The sequence below is a fragment of the Lingula anatina genome, chromosome 2, assembly GCF_051362555.1.
Source record: "Lingula anatina isolate TDL-2025a chromosome 2, LinAna3.0, whole genome shotgun sequence".
NCBI lineage: Eukaryota > Metazoa > Brachiopoda > Lingulata > Lingulida > Lingulidae > Lingula > Lingula anatina.
In genome coordinates, this window is record NC_141768.1 from 40,588,104 (window position 1) to 40,614,521 (window position 26,418).

A 26,418-nucleotide genomic window follows, 5' to 3' on the forward strand; every position below is an offset into this window, starting at 1 on the left:
TAATTCTTAGAAAGACTCATGTGGCCCTCTACCCTAATACGCCCAAAGTAGGGGGCTGCAAACGGTTGTAGGCTACCGGTAGGCCTACAGTCATCGTACAGTGACTATCAATCGGACCAACGGTCACATCCTCAATATCCGTTGTTTAAAAAGCACATGCGACGGCTGATGCGATTGCACCCCAACTGTTTAGGTGCATATCAATAGGGGCCTACTACTAGATAGGCCAGTAGCCTACAGGTTATGAAATGTTTAGTAGGCTTGGGCCTACTTCTATATTCGGCAACAGCCCTTCCTTCTCAATAAGTAGCCTAGGCTACCGGGAATTTATTATAGGCCTAGTAGGCCTATGCCTATGTCATAGTTCTAACGATTTTATTAGAGAAACAGAACACGCTAAATTTACATTTGTTCTGCACTGTTTCTTCAGGTTCTCTCACAACCAACACGAAGCGACAGTAGCCTAAATGAATTAGGCCCCTAATTAAGGCTAGGCCTACTCTGATCTTCTCTCCGACTATTTTTTCTGCTCATATGAGTTCTGTGCCCTAGAGTTTGATCGCTTGTTAAATTTATGTCTAGTAGGTCTACTTCAGCTACTTGTATAATTCATTTATAATGCAAAGGAAAACGCGTAGCCTATCGGGTAGCTATATGGGCCAGTTGTAGCCTAGAAACTACAGAAAAGTGTCATGCTGATCGAGTAGGGACTACCTACTTTGTCGCTATCCAGGACAACGGGAGATAGTGGGAGGAGATATTTCCATGCATTCCATTTACACAACTGTTCGGACTGATAACAGAACTTTTTTTATTCAGCCGCTTATTTAGCGAACTGTTTCAGATGTGGGATTTAAGAGCCCCTTTTCGCACGCCACGCCTTATAATATGTCGCTATTTTATAATGGCTACATGAACCTAAACTTGGAGCTAGGGCATTAAATAAGAAAATATCTATATTCTATTTCATTAAATGGCCGTGCGTACCAAGAACGTGCACGTTCCGTCAGCGGAAAGATCCCAAAGATAAATAGCAAATTACAGTGACCAAATTTCGAAGCACATGTTTGCAAAACAGGCAGATGCGTTTTGAGTTGATTGATGGTCGTACATGTATGTACATGCTTGTACATGTATGTTATAATTGCTGGTCTGTGGTGTATTTTTTAATATCTTAAAGACATTTGGGGTCAATAAGATCATAAGCTGTATGCAAATATAAGAAGTGAAGAATGCAATGCAGCACAATCAGACCGTCAACGAACTTCATGACTACAGTCGCTGGAAAGTCGCAATCAGGAGGTCACTAGCTTAATTAGCCGGACTAGCGCAAAATAACATCAAAGACTGTGACCTAATTTCTGAGCGCGTAGCGCAGCATCGTCCGTTTTTGGAACTTGTAGGCTTACGGGAAATATCGCAGTCACCGGGTTGCTGTTGAACCTCAAACTCTCGAGCATTTATTCACTGTCGATTCAATATTGATGGAAATGGTTGTTGGGTTCTTCGCTTTTAACTAGCGAGCCAAAGCACATTGAGGTTTTGACGTCACGTGGAAATAACATATAATATAGGCCCTATGCATTGTAAATAACCAGGACAATATGTATCATACACGGTCACCGATAAGGCTATACATCTGCAGTAGTGGGAATTTGCAGTAGTGGTTAGGCCTACTATCAATCTGCAAGACTTTCATGTAACTACATACATTGGTCTAAATGAGCGATTTATAACGCCGCACGGCTATAGTTTTATGCGAGGGTAGGCTATTTTTATGTTCCGACCAGTGGTTAGGCCTTCATGTATTATATTTTTATGCTTATTGTATTTAAAACATAAGTGGGATCTGATTAAAACGTATATTAAAATGAACAGATGTTAATAATACACCGATAATAGCAAAATATTTTAGTAATGTGAGTTAATTGTGTGCAATGTATTCATATTTATTAAAGCATTTTAACTTTTAAAAAAGTCTAAACTATATAAATGTGCAATATGTTAGGAGCTAAAATCAATTTAAAACACAACAGGACAGGTATGAATGATTATCTTTAATTTTTAATTTGCTTGATGCAGCCCTTTTTCATTGCATCTCTTGTGAATGCTGAGTATTTACAAGGGTTATAATCAGGGGCTCTTTCAAAAGCCATTCTCAAACAGCATTCCCTTTACGCTTATTTATCATGTCTTATGAAAGCAAACTGCATGCGCCTGGTTTTTGAAAGCTTTCATCTGTTGAAATAAAATTTCAATTTTTGAATTTTATTAAGAATGCTTTTTTTTGAGCAAGACAATTGTCTTAAGTTTCTGATTTAATTTCAGCATGGAAAATTATTTGAATAATTTGTCGATGATTCCAGTAATAGTCTTTAGTTGAATTCGTATCTTCAGATTGATAGACTGCTTATTTAGATGGTGTCTACAGAGAAGACTCATTAGAGCTACATACAATTTAAGTTACAGATGTAAATTCTAATCACTCATCCAGCATTACCGTGAAATATAACTCTATTCCATCTTCTTGTGCCGTTTCATGCTCCCGAAAGACTTGTTTTAATTAATAGGCATGAAAACTTCATAGTTCCCAATTTAGAATATTTGTAAGCTAGGCAAAACTCATTGCACTCTTCAACTACCTATACACAAATTTAAGAAAATGTATTTAAGGCAGTCCCGTCAGCACGCAAGATGCGAGGTTTATTTCAGTCATCAGTATCGCAATGTACCTAATGCTGCAATGCATCTCTTCCCGCTTTACGTTCTTATGATACCATCCCCAACAATATCCTCTACGCGCGACAAGTAGCCACCTAGTGGCTTTAAATTAATAGCTTAGACAGATGCAAATCTTCTCATGTCTTATACAGCCAAGCTGTAACTAATTATCTTTCTTTTTAACCCAATAGTTAAAAATTCACCTTTGGGTGCAAGATGTCAATACAACCGCCATTTGTTCCCTGTATACAGTTTATATACATTATATGCCATCAATATTCCATTCTTTGTTAAAAGCTATGGGCCCACTAGTACCTGTCTACTACCCGTTAATACAGCACGTAGAGCGTTTACAAGCGTGTTGACCTAAATGCTCAGGTGTATATTTGTACTCATTTATGGGATCTATACATGCTCACCCGCATAAAAGCCATTTTTGGCATTTATTAGAGTATAAATATTTCTCAAATGTGATCGTTTATGGGATACCTGCGGCAGCGAAACACGTACGTAGCATGACGTACAGACAGTACTCGACTATTTTAGAAGCTGTACGCAGTGCGTATATACGACCATACCTATCACAGACTAAATGTAATTGTCTGTGTATGCAGGGGAGTTACCGAGTATCATTTAAGAAGGGGAGGTCAGAATATTGCTGCGCCAAAAAATGATGGGGGGGGGGGGGGGGGGCGTATCTATAATAGAAAAGCGCTTATTGTGTGGTACATTTTTAATGGTGCAATTTGATGCGCTCTATGTAGGCCCCTAAAAGACGTCGTTGAAAGTATTGTTGAATGAATTCGCAATGAATGATTCGCATCCGCGGATCCCCCTTCAAATAATCCTGGATCCGCCCCTGATATTGTGTTAACATTTAAAATTCCTCAAAAATACGAAAATGTGTTGCATAGCACCCAATTAATTTACGTCATTTTTTAGATAAACATTATGATTTCTACCACATATTTACTAACATTTATATAATAAAAAACATCATTCATCAAACACTCTTACCGCGCTATGATATTCGATATCCGGCTTGCGCACGTTATGCTACAGCTCGGCTATAAAAAGGTAATTTGTGTTGGCGGTTTTAGTGTATGCTAAATTTTAATACTTTTCTCTTCAGAACACTGAAAAGTGGTCCATGTTGTGGTTTTGTAATTGGGCTACCATCTAAGGTCTGTTTTCAATGCATACCAGGTAGTCCTGAAATCTGGGAGAGCGGGAAATAAGAAAGTGTTCTGTCAGAAGAATGGATAGTGGACACTCTGGTTACGTGCGCCTTGGACGAATAAAACGTTTTATTCGACCAAGCGTGCCTGCGCGCCCAGTAGAAAGGTTAGAAACATTAAATGTGCTATAACACTTTCAGTAAAACTTATGATAAAAATACTTTTCGAAGGAGATGAACAAATTGTATGAATGCGGCGGCAAACGTATTCATACAATGCGAAGTGAATTCCAAAAAATATTTAACTATTTTAATTCCTGTTTAGTTCTCCAAGTGCAATTTACATACAAATTCTCCTCTCGAGAACAAGTAATATTCTGTAATCGTCTGCTTCAGATTCTTACCGACGCTGACCTAGCTAGATTGCTTCCAATCGTGTAAGGTGCTGAAATGTTCGAAGTTGTCAAGATGTCTAACATTGGACTTCCGAGTCCTCGAATCGTTTTCATTAGATTGCATCATTTCAACAAATTAAATTAAAACTCATTATGGACTCGGTATTAATTTATTATATAATTTTATTTACAGAATATAACATGGTTTAACGTATCAAAATACTGCAGGTACCGTTTGGTCTGAAACTAATCACTCCAAAGGTAAGAGATTCTGCAAATGACCACATCTTTTCCCATGCCTGCTTAAAAAATACACACTTTACATAAGTAATATTTTTACCCACAACGCAGCCAGACAGGTCATTAAGTCTCAGAGTAAATCTTCCAACATTTTGCAAACCGAGGCCATTTGAAGGTTATATTATGCCCAGACCTTAACTTATGCTTGTTTTAATAAGCGTATGCTTTAATTTCCTTTTTGACAGAGAACAGTGAATAGTTTATCAGTCTCCCTTTTCAACCCAAGGATATACCAATTCTCCTAAAATGAGTCTTTTGCCAAACTTTGTCCATGTGTAATACGATTCTGTTTTCTGCACATCCAGACGAAACATACTGTAAATCTTGGAGAAAGGAAGTTGAATCACCTACAAAGTAAAAGGGGTAAAACATAAATCAATACAAATCCATCATGTTTTGTTATGTAATTTAATATAAAAAAAACAAAACAATGAAAAAATTAGTTATATTCACATCCCAATTGTAAGCCATTATCTTCCAATACTTTTGCCCCTGTCAGTCACTTTCACCAGGGAGTAACTGATTGAGGTAATTTAATTTTTAAGTTTTTGTAAAATAGATATAATTTTACAGAAAAGTTACTCACTGCACAAGTCAAATAAAGTGGGCCTTGGGAAATTTTGTTCAAAACTTCAAGGCAAATGTCACCTGGAAATGTACAAGCCATTTAAAACAAACTGCTTAGCTACTATACCAAATCATAATGCTTTTTGAAAAACTGTTTCAACCATTTTTAGAATATTTAAGAAACAATTTTTTTCCTCAGAAAAAACAGTTACCATTTAAATGGTAAACTAGCTGTTTGCTGTAACATTGTTATAACAAAGTTTCTGTTGTCAACTGTCTCTTACCAGCTATCTGTTCTGAATGGAATAATCTCAATATCACACTATATATTGGTAAACTGTTCACAAATCCAACAGTTTTGAAGAGTGTTCCTTGGAACATAAGCACCAACAGCCTTAACTGAAATAAAAAAAATAAACCATAATTGATGTAACAATTTACAAATGTTCAGTGAAATGATAGCTTGGCTTGGACGGTTGAAAATATACAGACTATGCATTTTTTCAAATAAATTCACCTATTTTCCCCTCAAATTTTATTATTTGCAGGAACAAAATCCAAGCATTTAGCTGGAAAACTTTGTAAGTGTAACGCACTTCCACTCCATTTGAACACAGATTACTTTGAGCATTTTGTTTATGACTTCAAGTTATTAAAATTCATACTGATCCTTTGGTTATAAATGATTAAAGGGATAACAGCTGTTCATTTTGGCCAAAATGAATTTTCCTGGGGTAAAAGACAATTTTCCCATACTTACCAGTGGTTAAAGAATCCATTTCGACATTCAAAGTTAGTCCTAGTTTTTTTTCTAAAAAGTTTGTTTTTTTGTAATATTCCAGAATAATTGTGTTAACCGCAGTTTTGGTGGTAAAACAGAATTTATTACACCATATATTTTAAGAGATTTACAATGTATTTATTGTGAAATATAGCTATTATATGAACAGTTGTTATACCTTTAAAATATCTTAATGTTTTTTAATATTAAAAAACTTATTACACCCATTTCACTATTACAATCATCTTGATTTTCACTACAAAAGAAAAAAAACATCACTCTACTTACTGCTGTAAAGACCACATAGTACAGAGCAGTAGTAGGCAACAAAAACAGGAGGATGGTGAACAGAAGAGTGCCAATAAACAGCTGGTCTACATCATATGAAGCTGAATCAACTCTGTGTCTCAAAACATTCCACTTCTTCCCTCTGAATAATCTCCAAAGTGAACCAAGGACAGAGACCTGCAGATTGTAAAGTCTGAAATAAAAGTGACCCCACTGAAATATATATATATATATATATATATATATATATATATATATATATATATATATATATATATATATTGTTGGTTTATTCAAAAAATTTACATTACAAAGCCAGAGTCTAAATCTTTTTAAGTCCCAAATAAATAATAACAAATGTCTTAATGGGCAAAGAAACAAACCAAAGTAAAAAATCTGAAGATACTGGTTTTTGTTGTCAGTAAATCATATAGACATACTTTGCAGCATAGACATAAAAACAATAGATATGAAGTGTTGCCATGGAGACCAGATCCCTCAGGAGACAAAGTTGTACTGTAAAGCCTAGACCGCCCATATATGAGATGAACAGCAAAACATGACTTAACACTGGCCTGAGCAGATTAAGGTAGCCTGAAATGAAATAATTTTTTTTTCAGAAAACTGGCTTCAAAACAAACTAACAACATCATAAATGAATTTCACAAATGGAATGATCAAACATACAGATTTACTGACCCGCTTTACCTTGATAAATAATTTACATCCAAAGCAATATTTCATGTAAAACATTTGTCCTCTTATTAATCATAACAAATTTAGTCTTACTAGTACCTACCTACAAATCAACACAATCTTTGTAAATAAATTCTTACCTGTCCAAAGAAAAATGTGATATAAAAAGAAGTTCCCTAGCAGCTGATCTAACTGGCTGTTGAGTTTCAGACCTGCAGGAAAGCCCATCATCCACTTTAACAGAACATTCAGCTGCCTGCTCACATGCTAAAAGATAAAACATGCATTTGAATTCAAATTTTTGTCACAAAACCCAACCACATCCCACCATACAGTTGCATAACCTAAAGAAATGCCAAAGGATACAGTTTCATATTTCTCGAAAAATGTTATTTGAATGGCTATGTTTTGCGAAGTTTTAAAGCTCTGAGTGATTAAATTGGTTTATCTTTTGGCATGAGGTCTTTCTTTGAGTTGTATAAGAAAACTAGTAGAAGTGGTTTATATGCATTTAAGGGAATCCATGCTCACTTCATTAATAACTTTAAGAAAAAATTTGTCTGAAATAAATTTTTTTTTCAGTTTTTTGTTTTTCTTTTTCTCTTTCTTCCTTGTATGGATAATCTGCACATTCACTATCTATTTTCTAGTCAAGAATGAATTTGCTTATAAAATCATATTTAATAATAAATAAATTAATTAATTACATCAGCCTGTGTCATCATCCAGTTGGCTATTAAATCTGTTTGAGCACTGCTGGACATCCACATCATAAATAAGATGCCAATGACAATGTCTAACAACAAAAGGCTGGCTATGTTCTGGACTCTGAAAATGTGAAAAAAGGGCACTTTACACTTACACCAAATTTAAATGGTTATAAAATAAAAAAAATGTCATTTTATAAATGAATCAATATTTATACTAGGCCTACATTAGTAACTTTTAAGTTACTAAAATTTAAAAATCTTAGAAGACATCATTACTTAAATATTATATATTTAAAAGAAACAAAAACAATTGAATTATCTATAGAACATGTTGTTCAATAATTTTAAATGTATGTTGGTTTATGACTCTATCAGTATACTTAATATATTATTGACTTCATTTCATTTTTATTTTAAACTTTTCTGAATTGTTTTCCATACCTAAAGTGTGCACCTGATCCCTCTCCTGTGTCCATAACTGCTCGACAAAGTTGCCGGTACTTTAGCTTAATTTGGGTAACAGAAGCAAACAAGCTCAAAATGAAATCTGAAACTTTGTTCTGGAAAAACCTAGAATAATAAGAAACAAATTAACAGCATTAAATATTTAAATGACAATAAAGAATTTGATTTGATTTACAAGATGATTTTAATTTTAAAAGTTTAATGTGAATTTGTCCTCTGAAAGTGACTCTCAGTATAAAATACCTCCTACAAAGATTTAGGCAAGCAGTGAAATCACTCTTCATATGTTCAAATGTAGTTCTAAATTATAATCAATTTTAATAATCTTGTCAATTATAAATACCTTGAATTTCCTATCTTGCTTCCACATGCCACTACCAACAGAAGCAGTTTATGAAACACAGTCATTAAACTGAAAGTGGAAAAATTTTCCACTGGACCAGGTTCTATTAAATGTGTAAAACTTTCATATGTGTTGTGTTCCTTGATTCTAGAGTTTATTTCTTCGGAAGCCTCTTGGTGAGTTTTTAAACATTTCACCAAACATGCCAGAACTGTAGATTTCGATTCTTGGTAACAGTTAAACCTATCTCTAATACACATGGATGCCAGCAGCAATGAAGCATCAAAAATGATAACTGTCACACATGTGAGGTGATTTGTGACCATAAAGTCTTCACTAACTGTACAAGTTGGAAGACCTGAAATTCCCTCTTCCAGTAATATCCAAATATCATTTCTCCCATCAACCTGAATATCGCCTTTCATCAGTGGATCCTCATTCAGTCTTTTCCACCTTCCAACAACCCTCATGTTATCTTTCTTAGTGTTAATATCTTCAAAAAGATGTCCATTCTTGGCATTGTGCACAAGCCCAGTGATACAAACAAAGTTATTTTGTTTCAGGATAACACCAACAAGGTACCCTGGTGCTGACACCAAACACTGGCATGGTAAAAATAGCCTCAAGACATCCTGTTTTATTTCCATCTTACTGTAACCCTGCAAATAATTTAGAAATAGTCTAGAACATCAGGCATTTTATATGGAACAAAAAAAGGACAAACATTTAAAAATCATCAGACATTTAAGTTGCTTCTAACTTTAAATGAAGGGGCAAAAGATATCAAGCACAAAGACACATAAAAAAGAAATAGAAACCGGGGGGGAGGGGGGGGGGGTGTGCTCGGTGGGTTTGATTTTACCGTAGGAGGCAGGATGCAAAGTTGCGAGTTTCATAAATTCAACAAGTTTCTTTACCTCCTTTAAGCAGTCCTTTGAAAGAAATATATACAATATAAGGAAAAAAGTATTCCAGGGAGTTAAGCCCTTTCTGGCGTTTCAATCCTCCTCATCCTTTTCCAAGCAAATATCTAGAGCACCTGTTACTCGCAAAACTTGTGGGAGATAATAATAATAATTATTATTATTTGTAAAATATGAAAGTGATTTAAACTGAATGGATTCTATAAACTGAGATAATGTATTTTAAACAGTAAAAAATTTGAATATTCATAATATTGTTAATTCTTACAGCTAAATTCTTTTTCTATCTTAGCCATTTACTCTCTAACCCTATTGAATTCCAAACTGAGTCTATTAGTTTCGAAGATGGCGGCTGAAACAGAGATGGAAGCAGACGAACAGGAAAGACAGAATCTCGATGCTCTTGGTGAAGGGCTTATTCGCGAAGAGTTTAAGGAAGCAGACGAGGTTTCGAACATTATAAGCACCCTGAAAGACATTTACACCGATCAAATAGCTGTCGAAATGGCCCTTGAACGTTTTACTGGTAAGTGACATTGTAAAGTTAAACCAGTCTAATCGAGCGGAGCGGATAACGGTCTCATATTACCAGCGAAAAGGAGTTTTGTTCTGCGCAATGCACTGTGCATATTGCATTTGATCAATCCGTTTATATCAGAAATTTGTGTATATTTAAAATAACACGCATTTTTGGCAATCCCTAAGATGCAGTGATTGGGCTTTTGCTTCTGTACACGGCTTGAACTTGAGATATTAGATCAAAGTACGCCCGAGTACAGTCGCTTGGGCTTGCTCAATTTCAGAATGATTATGAAAATTGAAAGTCCGTAAATGATACAACAGAACTTTTTGGGTTTTGTTTTGTAGGCCAGAATTTTGTTTTGCATTACAATATTATCAGTTTTTAATCTGTTTCTCTGCCATGCCTGTGACATCAGCTACTGGATCTGTGTGGTGACTCACCACCAGTGATTACAGAAGTTGCTGTCAGACTGTTTGTGATGGTTATGAAGACCTATAGTTATCAGATAGTTTGCTTTAGAATATTTACCAATGATTGATGCCTGTGCTTTTTGTTTCTTTTCTTTTCTTTCCTTTTTTTGTGATTCAGATTTAATGCAAGTCTTGTCTTATGTCAGAAGCATAGAATTCTCTTTGCAATATTTAAATTTAGTTTAAAAAAAAAACAAACAAATTTATTCATTTTAATATGATTTAGTTTCAGCGGAGAAACATTAAATTTATGGAATATTTGCTTGTATTAGTATTTATACTAAACCAGCTTATCATGTGCTGAGGGAAACATTATAATGCCTCTTTTTATGCTTGGATTTCCAGTTATAATGGACAGTTACCAGGAACAGCCTCATCTTCTGGATCCTCACCTTGGTAAGCAGTGTAGTGACCGGTTTTTAAAAATCGCATAACAATAGCAAGCAGGATTTAGCGGGATTTTGAGGAGAGTGGGCTCAGAAATATTGGCAGACTAACGAGTGTGGTGTGGCAACAAATAATTGCTATGAGTTTCAATTATCAAAGTGATGGTAGACATTACATTGCATTGGATTTTGCATAACTGAAAAAAATTGTTTTATTTTAATAGAACTTCTTTTTCCAGTCCATAAGAAAGATAAAAATGCATTTTATTCTCCCTGTTAATGGTATATAATTATATTTTAGAGAAATTACTGGGACAGCTCATTGAAATTGTGAGAGAATCTGCAGTTCCAATGCCAGTTATCCACTTAGTTTTCAAATGTCTTTACTTGATTACAAAGGTAAGAAAATCATTCATCATTACTAGTATTTGCATCTTTGGTTGTAATTAAGACTAATTATTTAGTATATATTTTTTTGCAATTTAGAAATATTTTGTTTGCTATCAAGCTTGTATCTGGTGACAACTGCATCATAGTGTTAGTTATGCTACACAGGAGAATAAGGTTTGAATATTCACATTCTTCAGGTTCGTGGCTACAAAGTTATAGTGCGCTTGATGCCCCACGAAGTTGCTGATGTTGAACCAGTACTAGCATTATTGGCCCAGCAGAATCCTATGGACCATGAGGTAATAGTTTTTAATAGATATTACACGTGGGGAAGATTTTGATAAGCTGATTTGCTTTAAAAGTTATAATGCATCTCATATAAATTTATATGGTCAAGGTTACTGGATGATTTTAAATGGATTACTTATACCTCTAGCTTGTGACTTTTGACAATGTTCTGCCTTAGATGTAAACAAACATTGTTCATGCTAACAATTTGATTCCAGACATGGGAGACCAGATACGTGCTGATGATATGGTTGTCCATAGTTTGTATGATCCCCTTTGACATGGTCAGACTTGACAGTAACATTAAGACTGCCACTGGGGAATTGAAGAAACCAATCATGGACAGAATCTTGGATGTTGTGAAGGTGATTTATAATTTGATCTCTATGGTACAATTATTTTTCACTTTAGGCTTAAGAATTTTGAATTTTGTTATAGCTATGAAACTGAAAGATGTTAACAAAACACTAGTAATACACTGGCCAAAGAAAATTGAATTGTGAATGATTCGTTATCTGAATAACTACATTTGTTGATGTATACTAACTTGAGGTTAATGAAAGTAAAGCTGGTCGAGGTACAATTAATACAAGATAGATGCTTTTGGGTTGGTTACCCAGTATTTATTTAACTCACTTGAATGTACATTTTTTAAAAATTGCATATGCCTCAGTGGCAAAATATCCTTGACTTTCTTAGCCTAATTTTCTTTCTGTTTCTTCTAGATTTATTTGAATGTGAATGACAAAGCCTTAGATGCTGCTGCATATTGTGCAGCAAGATTTATGACAAGGCCTGATGTGAAAAAAAAGAAATTACCAGAGTTAATGGATTGGCTGGTTCAGGGTCTTGTTAAAGCCGACAGTAAGTTTAACAAACAACATTTTGTCTAAAATCATTGAAAAACATTGGAACAATTTTGAAAATGATTAAAACCAGGATTTACAATTTACTTTAATGATAATATTTTAATGTTTTTTACCTAATTTTATCCCATAAACAAGGAAATGTTTAGCCCATAATTTAAACAATTAGACTGACTTATAAATGACTTGCATGGGCTGCACACACATTTCAAAGTTAGAACTAGAACATCAAACTTGAACTGTTGAAATTCATATTTTCAGCCAGCAAAATGCAGGGAGTGACTGCCATGAGGGGAGAGCTGGCCACCCTGGCAGCAATCTTCAAGCATGGAAAGAGAGAGGATGTCATAGATTTTGGTGAGCTCTGTTGTGATGGAAATAGTGTTTATTCCTGCAAATAATATATTAATGCTTATTGTTACAATGGGAATCATGATCCAAGGTAGTCTAGTCTTGCAGTGTAAAATTAAGCAATATTTTGCAGGCCTTTGAGGAAAGTGGGGCCAGAAGTAATGACAGACTAGCAAGTCAGCAGTGAATAAAAGTTGTCAGAATTTTTAAATGACTTAACAAAGCCAGTAAAACTTTGTTCAGCACTTAAAAAAGATAAATTACCTAAAGAAAACTTGTTCATAAATTCTTAGAGTCATTAAGTTGTTCAGAAGAATAACATGATCAGAAAAAAAGAGACAATTAATTTTACAGCACCAAGTGTCTTGTATTTTGCAGCACCGATTGTCTTGGAAAAACTGGGTGAATGCAACTTACGTGAAGTCAACAATACCATTCTGAGAAAGTTAGCTATCAAGATTGTGCAGAGATTGGGACTTACTTTTCTCAAGTTCAGGGTAGCAGCTTGGAGGTGAGTTTTTGAAAGAATAAATAGAAAGCATCTTGCAAGTTGGGTATTTTTTTTCTAATATTGAAGTGTCTTTTGTTGATATGAAGCAGTATTGTGCTTGAATGGATCCAGATGAGTAGTCCACAGTAAACCACACTCTCCTCCCCCTTCAATATATTTTGAAAAAAAAAAATACTTTGGGTGTATTAAATACTTGGTAAAACCTCTAAAAATAAACTCTTTTTCCAAACTTCATTTTGAAAAAAAAAAATGAATACTTAAGAAGTTCTTAGTACTTGAAGCCTTATCTAAGAGTTTTCTCTCAATATGAACACAGGTACCAAAGAGGCAGCAGGTCCCTGGCTGAGAACCTGGCCTTGCAGGGCCTTACTCCTGCTGTTGCCAAGCCTACTATGGTGCACACTAAGCTGGAGGATGATGAAGAAGAGGAATTTGATATTCCAGATGAAATGGAAGAGGTCATTGGTTAGTGGTATATTGTTATTATTGTCAAACAGATAGGAACATAACTTCGCCATTCCCACCATATAATTACTTCATCAACGTCTTATGTCAGAGTGATCCAAGGCTATGGATACCATAATGGCCGAAAGCTCTGAGAAAAAGCTTTCACAATTTTCAGTCTTGAACAGCAGTTTTGATACTTAGAAATATTTTTCTTATTATTGTAATCCTAAAATTTAAAGGAAAAATAATATTTTTTAAAACATGGAATTTTTCCAGAGCAACTGCTGAATGGGTTAAAAGATAAGGACACAATTGTGAGGTGGTCTGCTGCCAAAGGGTAAGTTGTCATTGAATTTCATATTAGAATCTGATTTTATCTGGGTTATGTAGTCACAAAATGTTCAGAAATTTTTGGGTTCTTTATATATAAATCAGATTTTTGAATTAAAAAATGTTTGAAGTGATAACCCAAGTAGCACAATTTGTAAGAAAAGAAACATGATAATGAAATGCAGTGTATAATTTTTTTATCTTGACCACTTCTTTTACAAGTGTTGGTCGGGTAACTGGCAGGCTACCACAAGAATTAGCAGATGAAGTAGTTGGTTCTGTTTTGGAGTTGTTCAGCTTGAGAGAAAGTGACGCAGCTTGGCATGGGGGTAAGTTTTGTACAGAAAGTAATGTAATCCTGCACTTTTTTTCTAGTCATAAGTTGTACCAAAAGAACCATGGATAAGTTTTAATCCAATTCCCAAATAAAAGTGAGATGGAACAAGAGATATTCATTAGACAGTATTCATTTGACTGAGGATATGTTTTTTCTTCTTCTTTAATAAGGATGTCTTGCTCTGGCTGAACTAGGTAGACGTGGTTTGTTACTGCCAGAGAGGCTGTCTGAAGGTCAGTATGGCAATTAAATGTCAGTTGTTAAAATCCTAGTTTCCACAGTTATGAAGTCCGAAAGTATTTCCCTTATTATTAAGCATTCCAATTTTGATATATATATATATATATATATATATATATATATATATATATATATATATATATATATATATATATATATATATATATATATATATATGCTGACAGTCAGGTTTGACAGTTAGGTTTGACTTATAACATTAAATATGAACATTTACAGGTTTTCCATTTTTAATATTTGACTCTTCTGTATTTGTATTTATTATCAGTGGTCCCCATTGTATTGAAAGCTTTGGCCTATGATGAAAAGAAAGGTGATTTCTCGGTGGGAGCCCATGTCAGGGATGCAGCTTGTTATGTGTGCTGGGCCTTTGCCAGAGCATATGATCCTGAGGAGATCAAGATATATGTTAACAATATTGCATGGTATAGTGATATATATTGATTATTTTTAATGTTTTAATTTTTTTCTGTTGGTTTACAGTTTGAAAATTTTAAACTTAACTATTGAAATGTGTCAAATGTTGGTTATAGATCTAAGGGCGAGAAAGGCATTTTTTTTTTGAAAATACGTGTAATGGTAAAATTAGTTTATGAGGTGTTCTTATTAAATGAATGGTTTTGCTAAGCAAAATGATTTCAATTTTGAAATTTGGGTTGAAGGTCTAAATGGTCTTTTAGAAGTTTATAAGACACCATCCTGTAGATTTTAAGAAGTTTTTTCTATCTTTGCTTTCACATTCAGTTCCCTTGTTATAGCCTCAGTATTTGACAGAGAGGTTAATGTAAGGAGGGCTGCCTCTGCGGCCTTCCAGGAGAATGTAGGAAGACAGTGTACATTTCCTCATGGTATAGATATACTCACTACTGCAGACTACCATGCTGTGGGAAACAGGACCTATTGCTATCTAGAACTGAGGTTAGACCTCTCTGCCTTTGTATAAAGACTTTTACATTCTTGTTTAATGGGACTTACTATTGACAGATATTTCTTGTAATATCTGTATATAATATAACATATGCTAGATGAATATTACAAGATGTTTATTATGAAGGGTAAATTGCTAAATTTAGAAATTAAGAAAGAAAGTGTTATTGCAGTGACTTTATTGTTATTTATGTACTTTTTTATGATAAGGTAGATAGCTTACATGAGATGACTTATGCAAAGTTATTGCATTTCCAGTGTATTTGTTGCACAGTTTCCGGAGTATACCAAAGCATTGATAGATCACCTGGCACAGGTCAAGGTGAACCGCTGGGACAGGTAAGACAGGTGTTTTAACTTAAGAGCACACATGTATGTGTCACATGTAACATATTATTTGTTCATAACAGAAATTATATTGAGATGTGAATTATTCACAGTACTAGCAATATCTCTTCAGTCGTCAATTCTGCTTAGTTCAGACATTACAGTTATTAAATAATACCCATTTCTAATGATTTCTGTTCTTTGTTGCAGTGTAATACGTGAATTGGCAGCACAAGCATTGTATAAACTTACTCCATGTTCTCCTGAGTATATGGCAAATACAAGTGAGTCAGTCTTAGATATCACTGTCATTAAACACTATTTTAGTTGTTAGTATTATGGTATGGTCATGATATGATGGATTATGGTATGGTCATGATATGGTGGATTATGGTATGTCATGATATGGTGGATTATGGTATGTTATGGTGCATTATGGTATAGTGTGGTATGGAATGGTATAGTATGGTATGAAATGTCCTCTTTCATTCCAGTTCTCCCTGCCCTCCTACCTCAAACCACAGGCATAGATTTGAACACCAGGCATGGGACTATTCTGGCAGTGGCACATATAACCCAGGGGCTGGCAGAGTGGGCACAGGAGAATGGGAAGTATGGGAAGCCATTCTGTCTCTTGGTGGACTATTTAATGTTCTATCAGATCCAGTTTGAATTCTCTCTTATTGTGTCACAGAAGCTTGTTATACACCTTGATTGTTGGTGATCAGCTGATTGGTATTATGTAAAACATTAAGATTGAGGGATGATGATTTTGAATTTTCTACTGTTAATTATTGACTTTGTCAGAGCTTAGTGTGTATTCCTTTTTTAAACAAAGTATTTAGTCATGTTGAGTAGCAAATTATGTCATTGTACATTTTACAGAAAAATAACTGATGTGGTGGATCCTTCTATTATTGATGGGTTGAAAAACATTGCAAAAACAGTAAGTTTTTTTTTCTTTGTTCTAAACACATTAAAATTTCCTTTTAAAAAAACTTTAACTTACATTTAAACAGTTTTTGTATCTTCGGAAAACCTTGTTAAATGAAAATTTAATATATTTGTTCTCTTTAAGCTTCAAGATGCAAAACTTTTTCGTGGATTAGGAGGAGAATTGATGAGAAGAGCAGGTAATGCATATCATCAATACTGAATGCAATTTGATTAGTAATTGCTTTGTAAAATTTTTTTACTCTTATTTTAAAGAAGTTATTTGACTTTATGTGTTTTATATATGAATATGAATAATTTTAAGAATCCTGGTATCTGAACATAAGCAGGGTTATGATATAATTTGTTTTAATAGATGTTATTTTTTAATTCTGTATTTCCAGTTTCCTGTTTGATTGAAAAATTGTCAATAGCCAAGATGCCTTATCATAATGACACTATCATCGGTAAGAGTTTACAGCATTTTAAATCCAACCTCTGATTAATGATTCTTTTATGGTTTTTAAAGCTTGAACAAAATTCATGCATGCATTTTTGTCTATTTCTTACATGGCTAATGTTGCTATGCAAAGAGGTAATTTGAATTTTAAAGGAATTGGTTTAAATATCCCTTCATATATACAGTGATGCAAGTGCAGGAAAGAAATATTTTTTCGTTTTAACTATTGTCATTCCTTATTAGACTGCTGGCAGGAGATCATTGATGACTGCCTCAGGCATATAGAACCTTCAATACAGGTAAGTGTTTTTTAATACTCTAGAAATCTAGGCTGGGCAGCACACTGTTGAGTTTTGATAAAAATTGTTGTACTTTCTTCTCGTTTGACTTAAATATTTAGGTTTTTAATGATAACAATTTATTGTTATAGATTCAAGATTCTGTGAAGATAAGCACATGGATGGTGCATGCAGATTTAAGACATATTTTCTAATTTTTAGGCTGCTGCGACCTCTGCCATTCCTGCCTTTTTCTCCGAGTATCATTCTCTGCCTGATGGTTCACCGAAACCTGAATTTCAAGGTAAAAATGCTGAAAAAATTCTTTATTTCTTTTTAAAATCAGGGCATTGTTTTTCACATAAAATCCAGTTGTATAGATAATTAATGAAGACCATAAAGGGTTGTATATGACTAATATGTGGTATACTTAAGGTATCTAAAGGATATTTTTTTGGCAAGTAAAATGTGCTTCGGAATTTGTTGCCGAGAAAACTTTTGTTTGTATTTTAGTTTTTCTTGAATAAAAAGTCATCAGATCAGACTGAAAGCTACTTTTGCAGATAGCTTGCACTAAAGTTTTGCTAAAATTTTTATACAAAGATCACAGAGTTATGTATTCCACAAACACTTGTATCAGCATATTTTTATCATAGTTTCAAGCAAAAACGGCATTATATATTGCAGAAAAGATTTTGACTAGGTACATAGAAGAGCTCAAGAGCACAGTTGAAATTACTAGGTGAGCTTTTTGTTTTAAAATTTTTCCATTGCTAAATCATTTGTCTCACAGTTCATGAACTCTATAACATAAATGCATAAGTTACATTGCAAAATGGATTTCAGTTAATATTCTTTGAATATTGAAAACCAAACGTATTTGTAGTCTCAGTCCTTTATCCAAGTGGACAAAGTTCTCATTCCAGTCTTTATTATATTTTTACAAAGGATGGGCTTTTCTCAGGCCATAGGCCAGTTTCCAAAGTTCATGCTTCAAGGGAAATTGAAACCAGTTTTTCAAAGCCTGAACCATGCTGCAACTGTGATGACAGACAAAGACAAAACCTTTGCTGAAGCTAGAAAGGAGGCACTTAATGCTATGACATGGTGAGACATCACACTGTATTGTAATCTCAAGCTTTGGTGGGTGTGTTGATAAGAAACTTAACAAAAAGAATACTGTTCCCCAAAAATTAATCTCAAACTTTCTTTGCAGGCATTATTTTAATACGTTGCTTTCATGTAGAATCCTTTCTCAGAATATATATTCTGACACAATTCACACTTTTATGGGCTGTAAAGGATGTATTTTGGGCCATGAAATGTATTCATTATTACATGTCAAGGTAGGGAATAAAAATCAGTCACAGTTTGATTTGGTATGAGTGAAGAATAGGTTCCTAAATTTATATTCACTTAAAATAACCAGTAATAGTAGGAAATAGAAAAATACTTTTTAAACTTCCAAATTTGACTTTAGTTATAAACATGATGAGAGAGTTATTTTGTCAGAAGAAATTAAGTAGATACAGTGTCAGAAGTCTATAGAAATAACACCTTTCAAATCTATGTTGGGAACCTGGTCAGCAATGTTTGAATACTGTTTTCTTTCAGCATATTCCGTACAGTGGGAGTGGAGACAGATGGAAGCCCCCACAGTGTGATATGTAAGGAGAACATACATGAGCAGTTTGACATCTTGTTTGTGGCCATGGGTGACTATACCCTGGACAGCAGGGGAGATGTGGGGGCATGGTAAGAAAGGAGGTCATATAGACCGTGAAATTAGTGAATAAGATGTGATAGATATTTGTATCTGATGTAGTATGATTTATTAATGTAAGAAGAGAGGTTTAGACTGGATGGGGCTGTTATCATTCATTTTAGATGAATTTTAATTCCAAGTCATATTTTGATCTAGAACAGTAGACTTGTTAACCAGTGAAATTCTTAAAATTTTCACTGCAAGGTTGCAAGTGTACACAAAAGCTTAGTAGTGTAGATAGTTTCATTTGCTATGTTTTAGTGTCAGTAGGGTATACATTCACTGTATCAATAGAAATCTCTGAACTGGTATATATAATGAATATAATAAAAGTGGACGTTGGACAAGAACTACTGGTGAAATATTGGATCTAATAGATATTCCACTTTTTCAATAGTAAGAAGATTGAAACTGATACGATAAATCTATACTCTAACTTCCATCGAGTTTTTTTTATACCTAACAGGCATAGCTAGTTGTTTTTTATCATAAAACTCAGCATTTTCATATTGAATTGTAGCGTGAGAGAAGCTGCCATGTGTGCCCTTTGTGAATTAATTACCCTAACTGTCAAAGTGAATCCAAGACTTATAACTGCTGAAATGTAAGTAATGTTGAAAAAAACTTTATTTTTTAATTCAGTTAATTTAATTTTTTAATTTAATTTATTTAATTCATGTGATCACATATCACAAATTACCAATTTGTACTAAAATTGCATCTGTGCATTATTCCCCTGATTTGCTTGACCCAACTGGTGGTGCATGCATAGGAAGGTATTTGGTACAAATGTTTTATACAAGAGGAACTGTAATATTTAAGATGATCTCATTAATTTTTAGAACAAAGCATTTATTTTGCTGTCTGGTTCAACAAGCATCTGAAAAGATAGACAGAACAAGGGCACTTGCTGGGGAGACATTCATGAAGCTGTTATATCACAGGTGAGCAGCAGAAAGTCCAGTGGACTGATTTTTATTATTAGATTTTTGTACTTTTTTTTTTAGAATGGATGTAGAAATTACTCCCCATACCACAAAAAGAAAAAGAAAAATAGAAAGTAAAATCAGCAGTTTGTAAATTGAACACTGAAGTGCTTTTGTATAATTTTTGTTTATGCAACTTCAGATTTTATTTCTAATGGGCTTAATTTTAGTTATTTGGCCTTGCTATTTTGGGTATATGTATTCTGCCTGGACATAATGTATCACATTTTGTTTTTTCAGTCCAGAAATTCCAAACATTCCACACAAAGAAGAACTTTTACAGATATTTCCATGGTTGGTCTTTTTTGTTTTATTCTAAATCATTTTGAAATAGGATTTGCATCAAAAGACCAAATTGAAGTATGAGCTGTACTTTAAATGGGCAGTTTTCATTTGATTTTGCACAAAGACTAGAGATTTCACTTTCTGTTGTATGTTAAAGTCCGAGATAACACTGAATTCTTCATTACTGACTTTCTGTTGAAGGGAGGAAATAAAAGGTTTAAACTGGGCAGTACCAAGTGATACATTCCCAAGGCTTACCAAACTGCTAAGTGTACCAGTGTACTGCTACTCTGTTCTGCTGGGAATGACAGTCAGCGTGGGTGGATTGACAGAGTCTTTAGTGAGTTAATGAACAATGACAAATGCTTGTTCATTTTCTTATATAAAAATACTAATACTTTTTTCAATGGGAGATGATTGAAGCAGTTTATCAATGTTATTTACTTTAGTTGCTTCTTTTAAATGAATTTTTATGAATTGTATTAAAGTCTAACTTATATTCATATTGATTATTTGTAATCAGTCAATCCTTGATTGAGATTATGATTATTGTTTTGATGTCTTCAGGTGAAGCACTCTGGAACTTCATTAATTGGCTACCTAAAAAGCCTCTCCAATGATGCTGGAGCTGTACAAAACTTTGCAGATGTCTTGATAAAAATCTTCAAAGATTACCAAAAAGTTGACAGGTAAGTTTAAAGAAGATTTCCTATTTAATAAAAAGTTATGAAAGAGGAAATGGTTTGATTATACTTTGTTTCTACATGGTGTGCTCAATTAGCGGAATTTATGTGAAGACTTCAAGAGTCAGGCATTTTGAATTTGATATCCATGACAAGTTTGTATTATGCAATTAAAAGAAAGATGTTATTATGTGCAGGGCTGTGCTTCTTTGCTGTTTATTTGCCTCAATAATCACTAGACAGGTACTTTAAGTTATTAACGCAATTTTATATTTTTTGTCCAGGGTTTCTCTGCCAATGTTGAAAATGCTAGATCAGTTGTTAACTAATGGGTGTTTTCAAGTCATATGTGAAGACGAAAGGTAATAAAATTTAAAAGTATTGCAGACAATTCTTTTCTTTCTTCTGAGAAATAAAGTTCCCTTTTAATATAAAGTGGTAACAAGCATCAAAGTTTATTTCATTAGGGTTATTTTTTACATAAGTTGATGTGTATTGTTACACATTGATAAACCTAACGAAGATAAGTCTGTCCCTTTTTTTAAGCTTACTATAGAGTTAATTGCCAGTTTGAGAAGGGTCATTGGAAGATGTATTTTATCCTTCCTCTTTCAGCAACACATTTCCTATGGATTTATTAACCCTTTGTAAGCAGGAGATATCCCGCAGTGGAGCAGTGCAGAAGCTGCTGGCCAGCATCGATATGTATGTACTTCATATATATAACTCAATTTTTGGCTTGAAAAATAATATATATGTGCTTTAAATCTTCAGTAATTATGTTTAATTCATTACAAGCCAGAAGAATCGTGTGACTTTCACTGACTTCTCATGTTTTGTGATTCTGTATTGTAAATGAACTCGCAAAGCTTTTAAACACCTGTGGCAGTGTTTATTCTATGCAGCAGGTAGGATCATTTCACTTTACCTTGGATTCTAGTTTTACTGTATTATTTGATGCTTGTAATGTTATTCTCTTCCACAGATTCTGCACATTACTTCAGTTTTCATCAGAAACCAAAAAGAAGGCACTCATTCAATTAATGGTGTTCCTCTGTCACAGATATCCTATTGTAAGTACATGTAACTTTGATTCTTAGATTTCTTTAATATGATCAGTCTTAATGTATACTTAGTTTTGTTTGTGTTTAAGAAAGTTTAAATTGGTTAAAATCTTGCATCAAGAACAGTAAGGTAAGATATGACCTGAGAAATCGGCCCTTCAAGATGAAAGGTACATGCTAGGAATTTGGGCTTGTGTTATTCGTGTATTGTATAGCATATCATGAAGGACTCTTAATTATCAAGGATACATTTCCATTACGGATATTATCTCTATACTATGTCTTTGGTCAGATCCGGAAGACGACTGCAAATAAAGTGTATGAAGCATTGGTGACATATGAAGAGGTAGGCCCAGATGAGAACTTGGATGAACTTCTTACTCTCTTGAGTGAAACATCATGGTAAGTTGATGTCAATTTATTTAATGATCAAGAAGGTTCTTAATTTGACATATATTAATTAGCAAGGACAGAATATGTGTCTTCTAGATATAACCATTTGACTTGTTAAAATGAGGTACGTCATCTACTGTAATTGAATTTTGATTATAGATAAAGCATTGGATGTTTTGTCAAATTATCACTTAAAGATTCATGTGGTTTTTAAGATCAAATTTGCTTTCTAAGAAAACGTTTTTTCAAAAGAATTCCATTAATCTTATTGGGTTTGATTTATGCTTTTCCATGAAGTACAAACTTATGTCATAGTTTGCTCATTACCTTTACTGACATTTCAATTTACCAGAGTATACTTGTTCCATAGTGAATTTTGTGACTTAAGGTTACACCTTATAGTTTGTGAGAACATGAAGAAAATCTGTTAGTTGCTTTTTATGGTTAATTTTACATGTCTACATGGAAGGAGATTCCATGTTTTTTTTAATTGCTGTGTGATTAAGTTTCGTACCTTGTCGCATTACATGTGAGGAGTTCTCGTTTTTCTGCATGAATTTCTGCAAGTTGCTGTTTATAACTTATAAATCATTGTCTGAGAGAGTTGTTTTTGTTTTTGTTTTTCTAATAGACTGGATTTTTCAAATAGACACAGATAAGATGTTGGTCCATTTGATTTCAATGCACATTTCTTTGTTTTAGGGATGATGAAGTAGAAAAATTGCGTCCAATGAGAAATCAGCTCTGCAGCTTGTTTAATGTGCCCCCACCAGTTATGAAGGTGATTTTGTTTTTGTAGAACATGTAATTTCTGATATTTTGTGTGTATTACTTATAAGAAGTTTCTGTTTTGAATTAGATTAACTTGAAAAAATTTGCAGGAGAGTCAAATATCTATTTTGCTCTATTTCAGAAGCAGCCCATGAAGGAATCCTAAGAAAAAAATGAAAAAAAGCAAATGGAATCTTTTAAAATTAAAAGCAGTTATACATTCAGCAAAGAATACCATTCCTTTTGAACCATACCTAGTTGCTCTGCTATTTTCACCTCAGGTGATCATATATAACAAATTACCAATGTGTACTAAAATTGCATCTGTGTATTATTCCCCCATTTTGCTTAATCCAGCTGGTGGTGCATGCATAGGAGGCAGCCATACCTCTTTTATCCCCTAGTCGCTAATATATCATGCTCAAAAGGTCATCAAATGCAAATATATTTAAGTTGACATCAGTATTGAACTGAACCGAATTGAATGTACTGAACATATTTATTGATGTGGACAGAAAATGTGATAGCTATCAGTTTTTAAATCAGGAATTGTTGATTTTTGTGTACATTTTTTAGAAATATATATGGATATTTTTTATTTGAAATTTTTGATATATATACATATAGCTCAGTTAGCTTGCAACCATAAGAAGAAATGTATTGACGTTGATCAAGATACTAAGGCAAAAATACTATCTAGAAATACATCCTCTTGTTTTTTAAGTGTGAACTACTTACATAACAAGTATCATGGTTATTTATATACTATTAAAACGAAATTTTACATTTATCAATACATCTTCCTCCTTCCCTCACAATGTTTGTAAATGATTTCTGTGCCAATCAATATAGTTGGGTTGATTTGTTTTTGTGTCAAGGACTAAGACGATTAAAAATTGATGTTAAATATTGATGAAACACAGAATGTTTCAGTCATATCATATCTTTGCACTGTTTAAGATGGTGAAGTATTCCTATACTTTACTCTTTGTACTCTAGCAGCATAAATGTGTTAAAACATGTACAATTTGCGTGAGTAGTGTTTATATCAAATAAATAGCTTCATTTAGCACCAAGTGAAACAATTAAAAAAAATGATTTCATCAGTGTAACGTGAATGTCATTCTTTGTCTCATTTTTTTTTCTAGGCGATGCTTTTGACCTAAACTTTGCTTTTTGTCATTCTGCGTATTGAATTTCATGATGCCAAACGAATAAATGAAAAAATTTCTGTCACTGTTATAATCTCAACATAAAAGTAAAGTGGGTCTTATTGTAAGTGTGTTGGGGATATTATAAACTACCAATGGGCCCAGGGAACCTTGGAATTTTCTTTCTCTGGAGTCCAAAGGGGAGCTGTGAAGATACAGAAACACGCCAAACTAGTCCTGACTAAACGAACATTCAGAACTATACGGAGTTGCACTGTAAAAAAGTAGTTCTGTAGTGACCGGACCGGCAATGAAGCCAGCCACGGGGGCAAGGAAATCTCAAGTCGTACTTCACTTTGAAGGTTGCCCGCTACGGATACATGTTATTTGCATAGAAATAAAAGATCTTTAGAGAGTAAGTTGCCAGTTAGTATAGCGCATGTCAGTATACGCAGGAAACAACAAGCCAACTTTACGCTGCATCTGTAAGAAAGGAGAGTTGGCTCGGACCGCGCATTCGTAGGTCATTTGCACCCTTTACAAGGGCGACAGATTGATTATTCACAAGATGTTCACAGATGTCTTTAGAGAAATAGTCATTTGATTCTCTGGCTTTTTGAAATTTACCTATAATATCTGCCACCCTGGTAGAGGGTAGGTTATTTGTATTTCCAAGAAGCGTGCAAATCGCCATTTTATTTTATGTAGTTATTTTATGATACAGAAGTACTTCTAAGCAGTATGAAAGTGAATCTTATTAATCTGAACTACAACTGGTCTGGTGCTGCTGACGTTCCGACTTTTTTGACAGAAAAGCATGCTTCGGGCACTACGGCTTAAGAGACACCAAGCAGACCAAGCTGCTACAGTAAAAAAAAAAAAAAAAAAAAAAAAAAAAAATATATATATATATATATATATATATATATATATATATATATATATATAATGGGAGAGAAAGAGCTTAATAAAAATTGAGAAATGATGTTGAATGACGGAGAGAAAAGAAAAGAAAAAGATAGAAAGAGTAGAAGAATATATAATAAGTAAATATTAATTGGACTTTGAAGTATGCTTACCTGTTCAGGTATGGGGTTACCATGGTGTTTGTAGTGCTAAGGGCACCAAGACACCCAAAAACCGGCCCTGCAGACACTGTATGTGTCTGTGTGTATTTTGGTCACCATGCCTGTCCGGGTCGTCGCCGAAGCTGTTGCATCTGTTGTCCATTCAAAATGATATATCTGTATTACTTAAAATTTTCGGAATAGCTTTTTGTGGTAAAAGGTACATTTCCTTCGAAAATCAGCACGACCGGTGTAACGAAACGGAGAGTCCTACCCTTTTACGGAACGTGGGATCCGGTATAACAGAGAGTCCGGGGGACACTTTATATTAAGATTATTCAGGGTCCGGAGGGACCCTGTATTTCAAAGAAGAGTGTCAGATTCAGAAATCTGACAGTCCCGGACTCTCAGTTCCGTCACACCGGTTTATTTTCCAAAAATAATGTTTGTATATATTTTTGCAATACGTTTTGTTGTTTGGTGTCTGTATGTTTGGCAGCGTCGTTAATGTCCCATACGCCTGTTGTGCAACTTACAAGTGTCAAACCGTATTTATGTTTAACTTCAAAACTACCAGGGCCGTAGCCTCCGGCGGGGCAGGGGGGCAGCTGCCCCCCCTGGGATTTGAGGTGCAAAAAAAAAAAAATAATAATAATAATAATCGCAAAGGTAAAAAAAAATTCTGATTGAGCAATAAATAACAGTTAAAATGCGCCAGAATGCATTATTATACATACAGTTTTTAAAAATTTTCCACACCGTGGGAGGGTGACACCCCCTCCCCCATCGGGGGCTTCGCCCCCTC

The 26,418-nt window shown here is 34.1% G+C and overlaps 2 protein-coding genes across 2 annotated transcripts; one reads left to right on the forward strand and one right to left on the reverse strand.

The window, feature by feature from the left end:
• Window positions 1–4,458: 4,458 nt before the first annotated feature.
• Window positions 4,459–9,501, reverse strand: LOC106178743 (phosphatidylinositol N-acetylglucosaminyltransferase subunit Q). The gene is made up of 10 exons (XM_087005289.1): window positions 9,361–9,501; window positions 8,444–9,102; window positions 8,077–8,205; window positions 7,633–7,753; window positions 7,066–7,192; window positions 6,670–6,823; window positions 6,230–6,422; window positions 5,445–5,559; window positions 5,180–5,241; window positions 4,459–4,940 (listed from the first exon to the last, which is right to left on the reverse strand). The coding sequence occupies exons 2-10, from the start codon at window positions 9,088–9,090 to the stop codon at window positions 4,797–4,799; spliced, it is 1,692 nt and encodes a 563-aa protein (XP_086861415.1). The 5' UTR covers window positions 9,091–9,102; window positions 9,361–9,501; the 3' UTR covers window positions 4,459–4,796.
• A 181-nt stretch (window positions 9,502–9,682) lies between these two features.
• On the forward strand, window positions 9,683–24,626 carry LOC106178803 (tubulin-specific chaperone D). Its single transcript, XM_013562153.3, has 36 exons — window positions 9,683–9,892; window positions 10,705–10,755; window positions 11,047–11,144; window positions 11,333–11,434; window positions 11,642–11,788; window positions 12,149–12,287; window positions 12,551–12,646; window positions 13,019–13,151; window positions 13,468–13,616; window positions 13,875–13,935; window positions 14,151–14,257; window positions 14,436–14,498; window positions 14,792–14,948; window positions 15,268–15,441; window positions 15,709–15,789; window positions 15,988–16,061; window positions 16,272–16,389; window positions 16,663–16,723; window positions 16,856–16,910; window positions 17,115–17,177; window positions 17,414–17,469; window positions 17,671–17,752; window positions 18,136–18,190; window positions 18,397–18,555; window positions 19,063–19,203; window positions 19,734–19,817; window positions 20,056–20,157; window positions 20,440–20,493; window positions 20,686–20,824; window positions 21,052–21,173; window positions 21,452–21,529; window positions 21,783–21,872; window positions 22,153–22,240; window positions 22,524–22,633; window positions 23,327–23,405; window positions 23,538–24,626. The coding sequence occupies exons 1-36, from the start codon at window positions 9,712–9,714 to the stop codon at window positions 23,559–23,561; spliced, it is 3,573 nt and encodes a 1,190-aa protein (XP_013417607.3). The 5' UTR covers window positions 9,683–9,711; the 3' UTR covers window positions 23,562–24,626.
• The last annotated feature ends 1,792 nt before the right edge of the window (window positions 24,627–26,418 follow it).

Excerpts from the sequence above, each read along its gene's own strand:
- LOC106178803 (XM_013562153.3), top strand. The coding sequence starts at position 9,712 with ATGGCGGCTGAAACAGAGATGGAAGCAGACGAACAGGAAAGACAGAAT. Across the intron at positions 17,178-17,413 it reads TCATAATGACACTATCATCG|ACTGCTGGCAGGAGATCATT; the intron begins GTAAGAGTTTAC and ends ATTCCTTATTAG. Across the intron at positions 22,241-22,523 it reads TCTGTCACAGATATCCTATT|ATCCGGAAGACGACTGCAAA; the intron begins GTAAGTACATGT and ends GTCTTTGGTCAG.
- LOC106178743 (XM_087005289.1), bottom strand. The coding sequence starts at position 9,090 with ATGGAAATAAAACAGGATGTCTTGAGGCTATTTTTACCATGCCAGTGT. Across the intron at positions 5,560-6,229 it reads ACTATGTGGTCTTTACAGCA|TTAAGGCTGTTGGTGCTTAT; the intron begins GTAAGTAGAGTG and ends TTTTTATTTCAG. Across the intron at positions 5,242-5,444 it reads CCATTCAGAACAGATAGCTG|GTGACATTTGCCTTGAAGTT; the intron begins GTAAGAGACAGT and ends GTACATTTCCAG.